We start from the raw sequence: 16,914 nt of genomic DNA, 5'->3' as shown, positions 1-16,914 counted from the left end.
GAACGGTATTTTCCGTTGAGTTGTTGTTTTCGTAAATTGTATGTTTACAGAAAATTCAAAATCATCCATACAGCCACTGTTTTATATTTAAAACGAGTTCATAGCGTTTCATTGGACATATTTCAATCGTTTGAAACGATGAAACATGCAAAATAAAAAAAAATGCGTTTTGAAATTCGATTTATTTGCTCTCGAGTACAAAAATGACTTGAAATTTTTTTCATGAAAAATTTAAATCGATTTATTTCCGGTACTTTTATGAGCTGAATGAGTTCCTATGGTCTAACTGAACATAATGAATCCATTCGTACGACAAAAATACCCAGAACAACAAATTTCGTTAGTCAAAAGATCATGTCGAAAATTCTTCAGATAAGCAAAAAATCGATTTAATTTTTGTTCACCAAATTTTTGAAATAAAGCTGTTTTTCATAGTTTAATGAATTCAATGAGTTTCTAAGGGCCAACAGAACTTATTGAATCCGCTTCTGTGTATAAAATATTGGAAACAAAAAAATTTGCCGTTCAAAAGTTGCAATCGAAAATCCCTCATATAAGGCAAAAATCGATTCAGAATTTTTTTCAACAAAATTTTCAAATCGAATTATAATTCATAGTTTAATCAATTTAATGAGTTTCTGGAGTCTACTTGAACACATTGAAACCAATTCCATAGCAAAAATACGTAAAACAAAAAATTTTGCCGTTCAAAAGTTGGAATCGAAAATCATACATATTGAGAAAAAATTGACTTGAAATTCTTTCGACGAAATTTTGAAATACAGTCTTTCATGATGGTTCAATGGACTGAATGAGTTCCTATATACCAACAGAACTCATTGAAACGAATGCCATGTTTAGAATTTGCAAAACAGAAAAATTCACCAAAAAGATCAAAAGATGATGTGGAGAATTCTTCATACAAGGGAACAAATCCACTCAATTTTTTCATCGACGAAAAATCGTTCAGTTTTTGATAGTTTCATGAAATGATTATATTCCTAAGGAACAACTGAACTTATTGAGTCGGCTTCTGTGTTTTAAATATTTGAAAGAAAAGGTTTTCCCAAAAGTTCCCGAGTTCCGAAGCCCGAAAAAATCCCGAGAAATCCGTAAAATCCCGAGCGCCCGAAGAGGTCAGCCCAAACCCCGCCCGTGCCCGAAAAGTTCGGGCTCGGGCTCGGGCGGGCTTCGGGCGGGAATTCGGGACGGGCGCCCGTTGCGACCACTGCTTGCGACCTCTGATGAAAAGGCAATCGACCATTGAACGTTTGACCAGATCAAAGACTAATCGCAAATCACTCGTAGTCAAAATGTCCCAAATTAGTCAACTGACTGAAAGAATAACTACACGTGATTGTCTCCATACAAAACGCATGGTTTTTTTGTGTTAAAATGTTTATAGACCAAATACTTATTCCAATCAAGGAAGACTAAGACATACTTTTATCACACACTAAATTGTATGTACAAACACAAAAAGATCAGGTTTTTCACGACTCTTGGAGTCGTTTTCCTGCAAACAAATTATTCACCAGTTTTTGGCGGTGTAAATAAATAAATAATCAATTTAGCCATTTTTAGTTGTGTATCACTACAAACAGTTACATACAACTGAGTGACTGTTAGTCATTTCATTTGCACACGGGATTTGAAAAGTGAACAAAAGTGAACACAAATGAACATTCATGTTTAGTTCATTTTGTTCAAAGACAATTTTTCTCTGTTCATGTTCGTTCATGTTCAGTTCACTTTGTTCAAAACATGAAAATGAATGTTTATGTTCGTTCAAGTTCATAAAAAACTTGAACGAACTTGAACGAACATGAACAGTTTGGTTCAACTGGCAGCACTAGCTCCAATGACCAGATGAAAATGAGATACAGAAATGTCCGGCATCACCATAAAAATTAATAACTTTTTCGATTCCGATACACTTTTAATTTTATTCGAAAGAAAAAAAAAGTCGATTCCAAATTTTAAATGACTGCGTCCTTGTGTGTCATCTTAATGTGATAATATGTGAACATTTTCTTTTCAATTCCTTTTCTCATGCGACGCACGAATTTGAATGGTGTTCACTATTTTCCTTCATAATTTGCAAATTTAAATGTCACCTCGTCCATGATATGCGTATTTTCTGTCATTTCTAAGTTCCGTGCCACTGGTAGCCACAGTGTGATGGCGAAGATGTGCAAAGGCTAAAGTGCAAACACGGGCCATAATTTAATTTGGTGGTCGTATATATACGAGCAGATTACGTGTTCGAACAATCGAGAGCGTGAGATTGATGCGATAATCGTATGAGAGCGAAAAATACAATAAAACACATACACTCACAAAAGGCCGATGAAGAATGGTTCTCGGAAATGACCGGTCTCGCTACATTTGATCGCACACATTCAACAAAATGCCAAAAATTGATCTAACACCAGATGATGGTGATGAAGCAGAAGAAGAATGAGAGGAAACACAAAAATAGTTTGATATGCAAAGCAGCAGATGAGCGAAGAAAATTGGTGATTTTATTAATTTTTCTCCCATGGTAATAAATTGTTTCGAAGGTCAGTGAAACAGTGTGATACTGTCCAGTTAGCAAAAGGCGATCACACACGAAAAAATAAAAGCGAAAGTGATCAGTTGATTATGCTACTAAATAAATGGTAATAAACATACACAACACTCAATCGTGTGTATTTTTCCTTTGTATTGTGTGTTGTGTATGCGTGTGGCTCGACCTCAGCAACAGTGTTGCGGTGAACGCAACGTATATATTGTTTCTCTTGCTATTCCATTTGCACTCGCTGAGCTGAGCTCAACTCTATGCTGAAGAACAACAACAACAGCAAAATCACACGATCGCACGTTGCGCTGACACCTTTCTACGTGTAACACACGTAGATTTTCATAGACTTTACATAAAAATGCATTAATTTTGGCATAATATTACACGCAAAATGGTGTCGGCGCATCTCTTCTAAATCGATCGATGCAATCGATTGATCCACTTTAAATCGATCACGCTCCTCTACATATAATAATAGTGCGAACAAGTGCTGTATCACGTAGCAAATGGGTTTACCTGTGTTTTTGCCATTACAACGCCACATACAAGCGCACAGAAACACACACGCGCGCGCGCACTCTTGTATGCACAATCAAATGCGATGTGTGGCGATCTCCTGTGAAGCGATCGCTTGCCGTAAAGTGAATTGAATTGAATTGAAGTGAAGCAATGAAATTGAATATCGCCCATAGAACTCGCTTTCGCGATATATTCGATTACGTGTTAGCGGTGCAAAGGTAACAATTGGATTGCATTCGATTAGTAATGTTCGCATATTTGTCCGTTTGCCAAACGGCAACTGAACTAAATGCCAATTAAGATGTTACGAAAAAAAAGCACACAGTGAAACAAAGAGAGAGAAGCATACGAACTTGTCTTGTCTTGTCAACATCAACACCGTCAGCATCGACCAATTTCAAACGGTGAAGCACTCTCAGCGATCGAAACAAAAAAAATAGCAAATACTCAAATGTATACAGAGCATTTAGTCCGGTGTGTGGATGGCTTCTGTATTTGTCGTCTGCTGTTGGTGCTGCTGCTGTCGTCGTTGATTAACAAACGCTCAACTGACTGTGGCTGCCCGTTTTCCGTGCGCGTAGCCTGTACACAAATTCAATGTGACAAATACATTTTATCTAACAGCTGGCCACGGACCAAATTTCATTTTTTTTTCTCGCACTACTATTTTTGGCCACAACACGGGACAGAGGGAGAAAGGAAACAAATCGATTGGTTTTCCATTGCCGCATGTTTCAGGCCTTCAGAATAAGTATCGAGTCAATCGATTAAATTCTTGCAACCGGAGACACTTGCACAGAAACCATAACATCAATTATGTAATAAAACATGCGCCACACCATTTGGTCGCATTCGAATACGAATTTCGGTTGCATAAATTACAGCAAAATACCATAAAACGAATGTATACACAAAAGCACTCCACTGCGATATTTTGATCGTATGAAGGTTCGATGTGAATGCGGTTCAGAGCTGTGGATGTGTGCGTGCATGCATACATGTGTGTGTGTGTGTGTCTGTGTGTGTGCTGTATACCGTGAGCATGCTGTATCACTCGCTCGCTCGCTCTCGATTGGCGGTGTGTGCGAACGGCGCGGAAAAGTGTGACCAACAAGGCAACACAAAGATAACGAGAGGAAAAATAGAGGGAGAAACAGCGGGAGAGAGAGAAAGATTGTCAAGCATGCACCGTTTTGTTGGTGTGTGCAAACTTAAATTCTCTACAAATTCGGTGTGTGTTGAATCTTTGTTTTGAATATATATATATATTATATTTTTATATATGTCAAAGCGACGAACTGTTCAAAACGAATCAAACATATATAAAAATATTGAATACACAGTTACAACTGGGCCGACCAGAGTTACAGCCGTAACCGAATACATGGAGACAGAAACAGAGCGAACGTAGGCAAAAAGGGAAACAGCAATCAGGCTACACACCGATCGACCGAACACAGCACACACACCGAGTGAAGAGTACCAACGAGATTGAACTTCATTAAGATTTAGTTGAGTGTTGTCGATTGATTTGAGCAGTTCGATATCAAATTTTTGGCTCTGGCTCTGATAATATACAACCAATACCTATCACACCCATTCAGTTTTAGTCCAAATATTTTAAATCGCTTACGTGTTGCGCGCATTTTATCGTTTATGCGTTTTGGTGTGCCTTCAAATTTGTGCATTGTAAATTAGCGTGTGGAGATTCAGAGAAAAAAAAATTATCCGATTGAATAATTTTGCGATAATTTTATTATTTATTTTTCTTTTTGTGAGCGAGTGTTAAAAGAAAATCCGTCAAAATTCTGCGATACGTGAGTGAGGTTTTAACCATTTATCTGAAGTTCGCTTTCCTTGCTATCTTCCTATTCTACTTCATAAAATGGTATATTTGGTATTTTGAGCCGAAAGATTCGGCTTTGGATTACTGACACTCGTCCATAACATCATCGCCTCGAAAACGCCGGGTCTTTTGCTTCTAATCCAATCCCATAAGCGTCCATACCATAGGTGTTTCATCCGGATTTAATCATTTTCTTTCACGGTTTCAAAAGCGGTAAAAATTATAATCACCGAACGAGAGATTGAATGGTGCTGAAGTTACGCGTGAATGAACAAAAAAGTAAGATCGATCTCCACAATTTGTCTGCATGTGTGCTCATGTCAAAGTGCCAATGATTTGTTTGATCATTTTGCTTTATACTACTAACTCATAGCAACAAAGGAAGAGAAGAAAACACCGACGCACACACGCACTATTCCCTCTGTGGCCATTAAGTCTCGCGCTCGGCATTTTGATTGCGCAGCTTACAGCAAAGAACAGACAGAATTTTAAGAAATAGTTCAACGCATATTCCGTAATATCCATGGAATGAATCATGAAATCAACAAAATCACCACACGTATCTTTGCGACGAAAATACGGTCACTTTTTTCGCTGTCACTCGAGAAAAAAATTGACTTGCAATCGACGCAAAGCACAGTTACAACGAAACAAAAAATAATAATTCAAAGTATATAAGCCGTTACCGATTAAATGCCATAATGAATGAAATTTCCCAAACAAGCACGGCTTGCGATCGCAGCAGCGACGAAAAAAACAGTCGAATCCACTCTCACGCAAACCGAAAGAGACGAAAATTGAATACCGATTTGTTTCGCAAATGATAAAAGCGAATCGAGCAATCGATTAAGCTCATAGTGTCAACAAATAGTGATAATTTGAACAAGACACGTTTAACGCGACACAACGTGTGTACAAGTACAAATAATTGATCGACTCTAATGAATCAGCGTTTCGATTTACAGTTTGAAACGATATTTTTTTTTCAACGATTCGCTGAGCTCAACGTCTTTTTTATTCGTTCGTATTCGTTTGAATTTCAACCAAAACACACATTCTTCTGTGTAAACAAATTGGATGAAATTTTTTAATATTTAAATTGAGTTTTTTTTTGTATAAATTGAAATTCCACCATCGGTTTGCACACACACACACACTTTTCTTATTCATTTCCTTTACTCCCGCTTGCGATCGCACACGCCACACCATATCAATTCATGTTGGTCATTTACGAAAAAGAAGAGAAAAAAAAATTTCATATGCGATCGATATGCTTAACGCTTTTTCTACTCTTCGCTTAAAAATTGGTTATTCAATCGATTTGGCAACTTAGTTTTCATCTGTGATTTGCATTTCGTTTTCGTATTTATTTGATATGCAATGTTGTGCGAAAAATCACTTATTCATTCATCGATTCCGCGTCTGCGTTGATAGTGAGAGTTTCAACACTTTAATCGACAAGTTGAATTTAAACATACCCAAAAGAAGAGAAAAAAAAGCGGTGCACATATCCAATTCCGAATCGTGTGCAAAAGTGACAGTCGAATGTTATTTCCTGCGAAAAATGCCAAACAAAGACAAATTACCATGTATAAAAAAACAACAAAATTCGCATTCCATGTTGGTCGTTAGATAATAATCAATGAATTCAACGAGACGGATTTCGAAGCACCATGAAGATTGGCAAAAATTCTTTTAATTTATGCCAATTCAAACCCATCAGAATATTCGGAATATGTTGATCTTTCTCTCGCCCTTTGCTATTGTTTTTCGGTTGAGGTTGATGAATAAAAATGGTCAAAGCCTTCGAATTGACGAATGTAAATTCATGACGACCTCCCAGAATGTGTCGATGCTGATAAAAAAAAAATTGTGCAGAGAATTTCAACTTGATGGTAGTCAAATGAAGATAGAAAAAAGAAACAGAGTCCCGAGAAGCAGGACGGTCGAGATGAAATCATGTTGGAAACATGGTATTGCATGCATATAGCAAGTAGCTCTGAATAGACGAAGAAAAATGCATTTATGCCACTTGTCGACGAAGAACCGTGCACATGCCATGCGGTTTGGTTCTGAAATCACACACAACAAAAACTCGTACAGCGCCCGCGTACGAGAGAGAGAGAGAGAGAGAGATACAAACGAAAAAAATTAAAGAGCCAACGTGCGGTTCTATTGTTTTATGTTTGATAATTGCTTTAACCCAATTCTAGGGTATGTTTGTGTTTTTCGTTGGTCGGCACACAAAACAAAACTTTAAATTTCAATAATTAATTGAGATCTGAAAGTTTTTCTCGGTCGAAAACATGCACGAAAAATAAATTCCTTTCGTAAATATATATACACACACATATTTTTCTACACGAATAATTAGCAACAAAAATGTACCCAAAAAATGAGCCCTGTACAATTTTCGTACATTGCAAATGCAAATTTGTGTGTGTACGTATTACTTATTTTGTTCGTGAATTATACGCGTTATGCAAATATTCGATATTATCTAGTTGCTGGATTCTGAACATATAATACATGAAAGTGAATGATAGAGAGGGAAAAAGTGTATTTCTCCTAAACCTGAAAGAAAAAACACATTGAGAAGAAGTAGAAGAAGAAGAAAAAAAAGCACTCAAACCACCGAATCAAAATTTTTGTTTGGTTTGCGCTATTGTATTCTTTTGTTCAAGGTGAGCAGAGAGTTCAGTTTTGATGTAATTGATTTTTTCTGTGTGTGTGTGTATATATTCAAAAGCCGACATAAACCCAAAAGAGATACATCTGCAAATTGACACTAATACAGCTTGTAATACAAAACCTAATGATTGAATAATCATTTTACCTGAGCGAGAACATAGCGCTTTTGCTTGCAAAACATGTTGTTGTCTTTTGTATATCTGTCGTCGTGACCGCAGCAGTGATTCAATCAAGATTTCAGTTGATTTTATCTTTAAATACTAAAGTGTTTCTCTCTTCGTCTTGGTTTTTTTTTTGAAAATATTTTTTTTTTGTTCGAGCTGCTAAATGAAACTTAAAAAGAAGCAAAAAGCCTAATGCCACAAAATGTAAACATTTCAAAATTCACGAATGTGTTGAGTTCATTCGGAATCACATTTGTTGGATGGGCTGAGGCGACGTGAATTTTAGGCGTGTTTAATGATCTTCTGGCCGTCGATGGAATCAACAGGCGAGCGTTGTCTCGTTGATTTATGCAAATCTGCAGAGGAAAAAGTATCGAATTTCCCATCGGCCAACAAAAAAACACAATATATGCACATTAAGCCATATAGAACCGAAAAGGTTATTCGGTGTTTTCGCATGAGTTCACATCGTATTTCATTTGGATGGATCCGTTTTTTTTGTTCATAGTTTTATATGACTTGCTTGACGTATTTCGCAGCATTTATCATCAAAGTTATCAGTAACAAGTCAAAAACATGCATCATCCCAGTAACGAAGCCAATGTGCGAGAGAGAGAGAGAGAGAGAGAGAGAGAGAGCGAGCGAGCGAAGAAATACCCTCAACAGCATAGTAAAATTGAATTTCAAATGGAAACGAGCAAGCACACGCTCGCGCCCCAACAAACGTTCAACGTTTTGTTTTTATGCTCATAATTATTTGCATTTGATTTTCTTGCGAATTATAAATTAATTAAAAGTGTGCTTGATGTATGTTAATCGTTTAATTTTTTCATTCGTGCTCATCCTCTTCATTTTCTTTTCGCACTCTGTGTGTGGAGTGGAGTGTGAGTGTGAGCACAAAGGCATATTAACACAAGCACACACACACCTAATGGCTAATAAATAGTTAAATGTTAGGCTCATAGTTGCCGAGGTTCATTGTGGCGAATGGATGCACGCAAATACCCGTGAATTGAATATTACATTCCATTCCATTCCGTACGTATGTATGTGTGTATACGCTTGCCAACTGACTCAAAGATTCCCCCAACGAATTAAATCCAATGCAAATTTCATTTCGCACAGTTTATTACGCGTGCTCTATTCATTTGGAAAGAAACAGAAGGGAAAAAATTGTAATAAAGCTTATTAGCTCGTGTTTATGCTACTTTTCTCTCGGTTTCGTTATGTGGAAGTCATCATCTGTATAGTAAAATGAAGTGAATCCACCGACACTTTCAATCGCACAGAATATCACATTTAATTAGAATCACTGGCCTATAATCGTAAAAATTTGCTGCGGTTGCGGTTTCGATTTTTTTTTTCATTCAGTTTCAATTAAAATAAATAAGCTTGTATCCAAGTGGATGTTGTCGAAACGATTTCGATATTTCTCTCTCTGTGTCTCTGCTTCTTCTTCTTTTTTCTCTCCTTCTCGGAATAGTCGAACATGTTCACATTGACCCGAAATTGTTGTTGGACCAGTAAAATTAGCATTGAATGTAACAAAAATCTGCTTCGCATTTAAATAATAATTGATATTTTTTTCACTGTTTAAAAAAACCATCATCAATAGAGCGCCCTAAAAACCTTCGGCTGAATGCACTCGAGTAAAATGTATGTGTGTGTGTGTGTGTGTGCGTGTACTTCTTGCAAATGCATTTATCACGACCTGAAACCGTGAAACGAACACTTTTCGTCGAACATTCGCAATTTTTTTTTCTTTCCATGGAACAATAAATTGATTTTGTAATTTTCCAGTTCAGAGATTAGAGTGTCTTGGAACAAGTTCATCGGTTGGTTATTCCAACTGACTCGTCTTTCATATGCTTCGTCTATTTCCGTTGCTTTTTTATTTCGATTAAACCATTAATATGCACCGTTTCATCTGCCATTCTTTGATCGGTAAATGTCATGTGTTTGTAATGCAATCATCGACGAGCATATGAAACGGCTTGTTTGTGTTTGTGTTTTTTCCTTCTTCAAAACTCTATGTTCGGTCTGTATTTGGAAATGTCAAAGCGAGATTTTGTTATTACAATGAAGCACATGTGCATGGATTTTGTGGTAGCTTTCGTATTCGCATTCGCATTCGCATTCGCAATTCGTTCGTTCGCTCATGCGATCGGCATAATAAAACGTGTGAATTTTTGTATTTAGACTTTGATCGTCGCATATTTATGGGTCCGTTGTTTGTTGGTTTACATAAATTGTTCAATTTGAACCAAATTTAATTCCATTTTCGTGTGACATATTTGTTGAACGGAACCAATTAAATTCACATCAAACGTAAAAGTGACGACGACAACAACGATGATGATGATCAATCGTACAGAATCTCAATTCGTTTCGGCACCTTTTTTCAAATTCATTTCGAAGCCGGTTTGATTTTTTTTTTCGAAAGAAAACAGACCCCAACATCAAGACAACAACAACAAATTCGATTTTGACTCTATTTAACTTTTCTAAGCATGTGCTACAAATGAAATGAGAAATGCGCGCGATGTTTTCGAAAAGCAAACGGCTCGCGTTAACAGACACACACACTTACGTACATTATATAAGCTAATTTCAATGTGAATATTGTATTTCCTGAAAGAAACGACACAAACGATCCAACCAAGTCAACAATCAACGATAAACCATACCGTCCAATAAATTATAACATGTAGTGCATACCCTCCAACTTCATTCATATCGCATGAGCTGCGAAATTCACATCGAATGAACTGGAAAGAAAGAAAGAAAAAATCAGTGTTGAGAGATATACCGTATATTATACTGTGACGGTATATACCGGTATATACAACAAATAATATACCATGCTTTTAGAATCAATAAACACATAGTAAAAACAATCTCAAAAAACTAAAAACTGTCAAACTTGTTAAAATTTGACATTTCAAACATTTTTAATGACTTTGCATCATTTTTTTTAATTGTAAAAGGCTCTTTTTCATATTATGTATATAAGTATACTTCGGTATATACCGCTGGTATAGTATATTGATGTCTACTGGTTTGCAACACTGGAAAAAATGAAATAGACAAACAGCCAAACACGCAAAGGCACTTGGAGCCTGAAACTTTCATTATGCGCTTAAAATGAAAATTTATGATATTGACATCGTCGTGGTCTAGACCGAATACAGATGCTGATCGCATCTCGTTGTTAGATTATGCTGAATATGAGAATCGATAAAGCAAATTCTTTTGTCAAATTAATTCAAATTATTTCTTTTCAATGGCTTCTTTTTTTTCTCTCTCTCTCTCTGTGAGTGGCAACAAAGAATTTCCAAAAGTGGAATATGTGTGTGATGATAAAATCTATCATTGACGGTTCTCAATCGTCGCTAAAAGAACATTTTCTTTTTTATGTTATTGTGTTCACATTGCGAATGCTAGGTTTTTTAGTCAATGTTTCATCGTCTATTGTTTGTTTTTCCAAACACACACACACACACAACTTGCACACATCTCGTATCTTTGTGCATAAGCTCCGAAAAATCGGAACTCCAAGTTCCATGAAAAACAAAAAATGGCAGGTAGATGGTCAATTGCCGCATTTTAAAACAAAACATCAGTGAAAAAGAAAATGAAGACAATAACAAAATAAAAATAAAATGCGCAAGAAAGACAAAAAAGGCACACATTTATTATTATTATTATTTATGCGGCATTGTTGTGCGAGATCTTTATAGGTGATGCCGGATTAGATAAAAACGGTATTTATTATGCATGTTCCATTATTTTTTTTTCCTCTGCACTCACACTCTCTTTCTCGGGACATGAATGTGTGTGTGTGTGTGTGTGTGTGTGTCACCGGACCCGGCCTCTGTGACTATGTGTGTGTGTGCTTTATCGAAATTGTTGCAGATAAAATGTTGGCAAATAGCACATCAGCTGTTGTGATGTGAAAAAAATGCCTACCAATGATCTATAGTGTTGTTGTCGGTGTGTGATGTGTTTGTTTTTGTTTTAAACTCAATTTCTACTCTCCCATCCAAGTGCTACTCCACATTCTTTTGTGGCACTCACCGCGTTCGCTCGATCGCTCGTTCGCCACAATTGTATGGGTGCATTCACATAGGAATGGCCTTTCGTATAATATCGGTTTCATATGCTGATGTAATAACATGGTCAGCATAATATTTTGCGATTAAATAATATAACGATCAACAATTAAACGGTGCATTATGAATGGAAGCATTCCATTCGGTGGTTTATGCGATCGATGAACACTGAATTCATTTCCAGTTTCGTACTACAAATGTGAGATTTATGAATATGTGTGTTTATATTTAGGGTTTTTTTTTCATTTCGTTTCGTTTTATTTTTGTCGATTGGATTACTTGGGCATGGCTCATCTAATTTGATCCATTGAAATCGATTAACAACTTAATTATCTATACACACGATGATCTCACTTCACTCGATCTATTTCATCAATTCCGTTCAATTTTTATGTATGAAAAATGTGTTTTCTATTCGCTGTAGAGGTCGTCAGTTGTGCGCGAATAAAAAATAAAAAAAAAACTCTAGTAATTTTTTTGTGTAAACAAGAAAGACAGACACAACCGATCTGTTATTAGAACCAATTCGCGTTGTAATGTACAAGCGCAACTGAATTAGTTGCTCATTGCTGAAGGCATCGAAAAGAATAACACCGAATTGCGTTTGTTAATTGGCACCAGCACACATTTGTTAGCGGCTTTTGGTCGCTCGTGCAAATAGAAAAGTAGCAACAAGCCAATTAGAAAAAACGTAGACGAAAAAAAAAATTCGATTTTAGTTTAATTTTCCCTGATGTATGTACGGTTTGTTTGTTTGTTTTTTCTTTTTTTTCGGTTCCAATCGTACGCGCACACGGGCGCACACTTCAAATATCCATTTTCGTGTGCATAGGCTCAGTGGTCAATCCGATGGTTGCGCTGATTGGAAAAAATGTTTGGCGATCTTGGCTTGAAAGCCAATTCGATTATAATCGAGTTTTCAATAACTATTGCAAATGCTATGGAAATTGGCCAGCAACACAGCAGCAGCAGCAGCAACAACTCCAATGCGAGCCACACGTGCATGTGTGAGTGTGCATGTAATGTGTGCATTGCAATTGCACTTCATATCAAGTGTTGAAAGCATGGAATACGAATGAAACGATCGAACGAAAAATTGACTTGGTCTTTTATTTGTTCAGCAATGTGTTGTTGTTATTTTGTTTTTTTCATTTAGTGAAGTGTATTTATCTTTCGTTTTCTTTGTACTGCTGGTGTACAGCCGAAGCTGTTGCTGCTGCTGTTGATTATTAATATTTTGCTCTTGTTTCTTCGCTACTTTTGTCGCTTTGGTTGGTTGATTTACTGGATCTGGTATGATTACAATCTAACTAGACAGTTGACGTCCTTCACATTAAGTACGTTCAGTTGCACACACACACACACACACAAACACTTACACACAACGCTACTTTTTAACCGGCCGAACCATGCGAACGAGCGAAAGAAAGACACTTGAATATGGCTACACATATATACCCAGTTGGTATTCAACTGGTTGCGATTACGTGCATATTTGGCCTAATCACAAATATGTGCACAAAGTTTGTTACAATTTATTATGATCATTTCCACAGCCACACACATTTTAATGGTTTGCTTCTTTTTCTTTCTTGATCTCGGATACTTTTCGTAGTACGCAACGTGACGTTCAATATTTCTAATGTTGTACTTTTTTTCCTTCGATATATCCACGTTAATAGAAACCAAAATACAAAAAAAAGAAGGCAAAATTGTTACATTTTTCTTGTGTATTGCTTTGAATGCAGCAGTTACACACAATTGGCACGCCGCTGATGCAGCTACAGCGACAGAGGCAGCAGCATCAACAATCGAGCAGTTAAAAACAAAGCGCAAACAAGTAAATTATGCTAGGGGAATTTATCATTCAAAAATTCATGAATTCCGGTGTGTTTTGAGCTATATTCAGAATATCCACTCATATTCACAGATATTCAGTCTTTCTCATTTGACAGTTCAGCCGCCATCTTGAATTCGTCGCCATCTTGAGAATTTTATTCAAAATATTCACAAAATTCACAACATTCACATATAATCGAAATTTTGACGATGATTCAATGAGAAAAATATCCACAATATTCACAAATATTCACATTTCCCAAGCCTTGAATGAAACCCCTAGAAATTATGCTCATTTTTATGCGTTTTCCAATACGGTTCCAAGGCATCTGCGATTCGTTCAAGTCAATTTATTACAAATGCAATAATGCACACGAAACATTACATTCTCACACACACATATATACACACAGACACAGCGTCAGCCAATCGAAATTATGGCGCAGATGCAATTATTTATTTATTGGATATTAATAAAATTTGCAATTTCAAAATATAATGCACTGGCGGTATGGATACGGTTTTTTGTTTCTCCTTTTCTTCTTTTATGTGCATCGCACATATGCAAGTCCGCATTTCAATTAAAATCCCATCAAATACACTCGATCGATCGATACAGGATGGTATCATCGAAATGCGCATAGAGTCGTACAATTGTCACCTCAGCCAATCATCGTAGTAAATGAATGAAAGACACAACCAGCAATGAAAAGAAGAAGAAGAAAGAAGCAAAAGTGCTGGCGTACGAAATTGAATGAAAAATTCCGCTGATCGCGTTCGCGCGCATCCACAATTCAAATGACTGGCGCACAGAGACAACAACAGCAACGACAACGACGAAGAAGAAAAAAAACGATATAAATAATAAGCAAGCGCGCGCTCATGAATAGTGAGAGACTATAGACGCGATTGAAAGGCGAGCAAATTCTGTGTCAATGATTTCCTGAATGTGAATGGCGAATAATGAATAAAAGCGCGGTGCTTTTATTTAGTTGCCAATGCAATTGTTAAGTGCATGCATACACGTTAAACTCTTTTGTACGTGATGCAGAGGTACGTAGCATAAATTGTTGACATGCTCATGAACCAATTTTATCAATTTGAAATATGGTGTGTGCAATGCGCGTTGCTGCAGTAACAGACTCTGACAATGTTCACGCCGTCGTGTGTTTCTCGTGCTTGCACACACACATGCATGCGAGTCGTCCAAATTCAATTTCCAAAAGTGGTCGCATCAAATCTAGGGGCTAACCACGGATTTTTTATTGACAAAATCTGTTTTTATCGCCCAATTTTAATGACATCCGTGAAAAATTGAAAAAATCTGTATACATGTATTGAATTTTATCGTTTAATATCGACTATAAACGTTTAATGTGCTGACGTCATTGCCGATTCAAAAATGCTGGAAGTGGGTTTTCGTGGATCCTCAGTGGATCGTTTAGTACTGCTCCCGGTTCTAGAAGTGGATCCTCAGGATGGGCCAGGGCATTGTCAAACCCAGTCTGGTCCATCCTGAAGATCCACCAAAACCCACTTCCAGAATCGGGAGTAGTTCTGAACGATCCTGAGGATGCACCAAAACCCGCTTCTAGAACAGTATGCATTCGTTAAAGTGAAAAAAATTCCTGCAAAAATCGGGAAAAATCGACCAAAATGTGATCATATCGGAATTTATTTGTTTAAATGATAAAAAAATGTTAAAGTCGGTCATTATTGGTTATTTTTAAAACCGTGGTTAGCCCCTAGCATCAAATAGGCAATGCATACGCTCTAAATCTTGAAAATTCGACGTTTTTCATATCGCTTTTCTGGAGAAAGAGATCGCGCGAATTCTACGGACTCAAAAAAAAAACAACAAGAGAAGACGGCAAAAATATACTTGGGCAATCCATTTAAGCGACACTCTGAATGAGCAAGTGAGTTTCCGAGGCGGTTTATACCTCTATGCATGCAACACCAATTCGAAATATGTCGTGCAAATGAAACAAAATACACAAGCACATGGGCTGAAGAGAAGCAGCAGCAAAAGACCTATTTAGTGTTTACGTTTCTTACATAACACGCTATTTTTCCGAAATAAAAATGCGAAAATGATCACTTTTTATGCAATTTCCACATCACACACACATTTTGTCGTATTTATTTTTGCACGTTAGAAAATTATTCGGCATTTTTCGTGTGTAACATACGTTACAAATGCGTGGGTATGGATTTTAAATCGCGTACTTAATAAATAATTTCGAGCAAACAATTTATCATTTTCTTTTCGTTTGCGATCGCAGCTTAAATGAAGTGTTTCAAAACGTGTTCACTTTTTTTCTGCATCCCAGAGAGATAGAGACAGAGAAAAACAAGAAATAAGCTAAATAAGAAGTCTTGCGCTATACTTTTTTTTATCTATTCCTCTCTCTATTTTGGATGTTAAATGTTACGGAGAAATTCCAATAATTCATGCAAACACCTAATTTTGCTGCCGCCCCAAGAAACGATTGACAGCAGAACGTGTGTGTTAGCACACCAAAAATCGAACGCACATATTTCCTAGTGCATTTCATGTTTGACGCCTTATGTGAATCGAAAAGCAAAACAAAAACGCATTCATGAAAAATCATCTGTTCGCTGGTTGCTGTTGCCGGGCAAAAAGGTCGGATATCACAATAAATTTGGCACACAGCTAGATGTTTGCGTTCAATGTTCGAATTTTCGATCAAATATCTGCGCACGTTCGATATTTCTGGAACCAATGCAACTTAATTACACATGTACGCTCGTTTTCATTATGCATCCAAATTTTAACGGCTCCACAAAGTGCTAAAAATAATAACGACACAAATATAAATGGTCGGTATTTAAGCACATGCTCGCGCCACGATCACATAAAAAAGACGCGAAAAATGAATGCGACGGGTTCTGGACAACCTGTGCTTCTCTCCCATAAGAACCAATGTATTTGACGTGACAGTGAATAGCGGTAGCGCCTAAATAGGATCTGTGGCAACTTAATGAACTATCAATACTTCTTGTTGTTGCGAAATTCATGACAACAACAACAAGTATTGATAGTTCTTAAAAATTCCGCAAATTGCGAATAGGCGCCACCGCTATCTTGCGCCGGTCAAAAGCACAGTTTGGTTCTGGAATATTGAGACGTGGACTATGGTTTCGTGTAACCGG

At 36.9% G+C, this 16,914-nt stretch overlaps 1 protein-coding gene across 4 annotated transcripts in view; it reads left to right on the top strand.

Annotated features, from left to right (window-relative positions):
• LOC129579258 (uncharacterized) overlaps positions 1-16,914 on the top strand; it is a 36,094-nt gene that overhangs the window by 6,429 nt on the left and 12,751 nt on the right. The window contains exon 1 of one of the 4 annotated variants that reach the window (XM_055469131.1): positions 4,589-4,902. The exons of 2 other annotated variants lie outside the window; for them this stretch is intronic. Coding sequence is in view for 1 of the 2 variants with exons in the window: in XM_055469128.1 (XP_055325103.1) it covers positions 14,783-14,790 (8 nt within the window). In the remaining variant the exon portion in view is untranslated. Of the gene's footprint in view, positions 1-4,588; positions 4,903-14,351; positions 14,791-16,914 lie in introns of those variants that run through there. One more of the 4 variants, XM_055469128.1, reaches the window with a different exon arrangement.

The sequence above is a fragment of the Sitodiplosis mosellana genome, unplaced genomic scaffold, assembly GCF_009176505.1.
Source record: "Sitodiplosis mosellana isolate CC-2019 unplaced genomic scaffold, AAFC_SMos_1.0 Smas_scaffold_6226, whole genome shotgun sequence".
NCBI classification, from domain to species: Eukaryota; Metazoa; Arthropoda; class Insecta; order Diptera; family Cecidomyiidae; genus Sitodiplosis; species Sitodiplosis mosellana.
The sequence above is the reverse complement of the archived record's forward strand: the minus strand, read 5'-3'. Positions and strand labels throughout refer to the sequence as shown.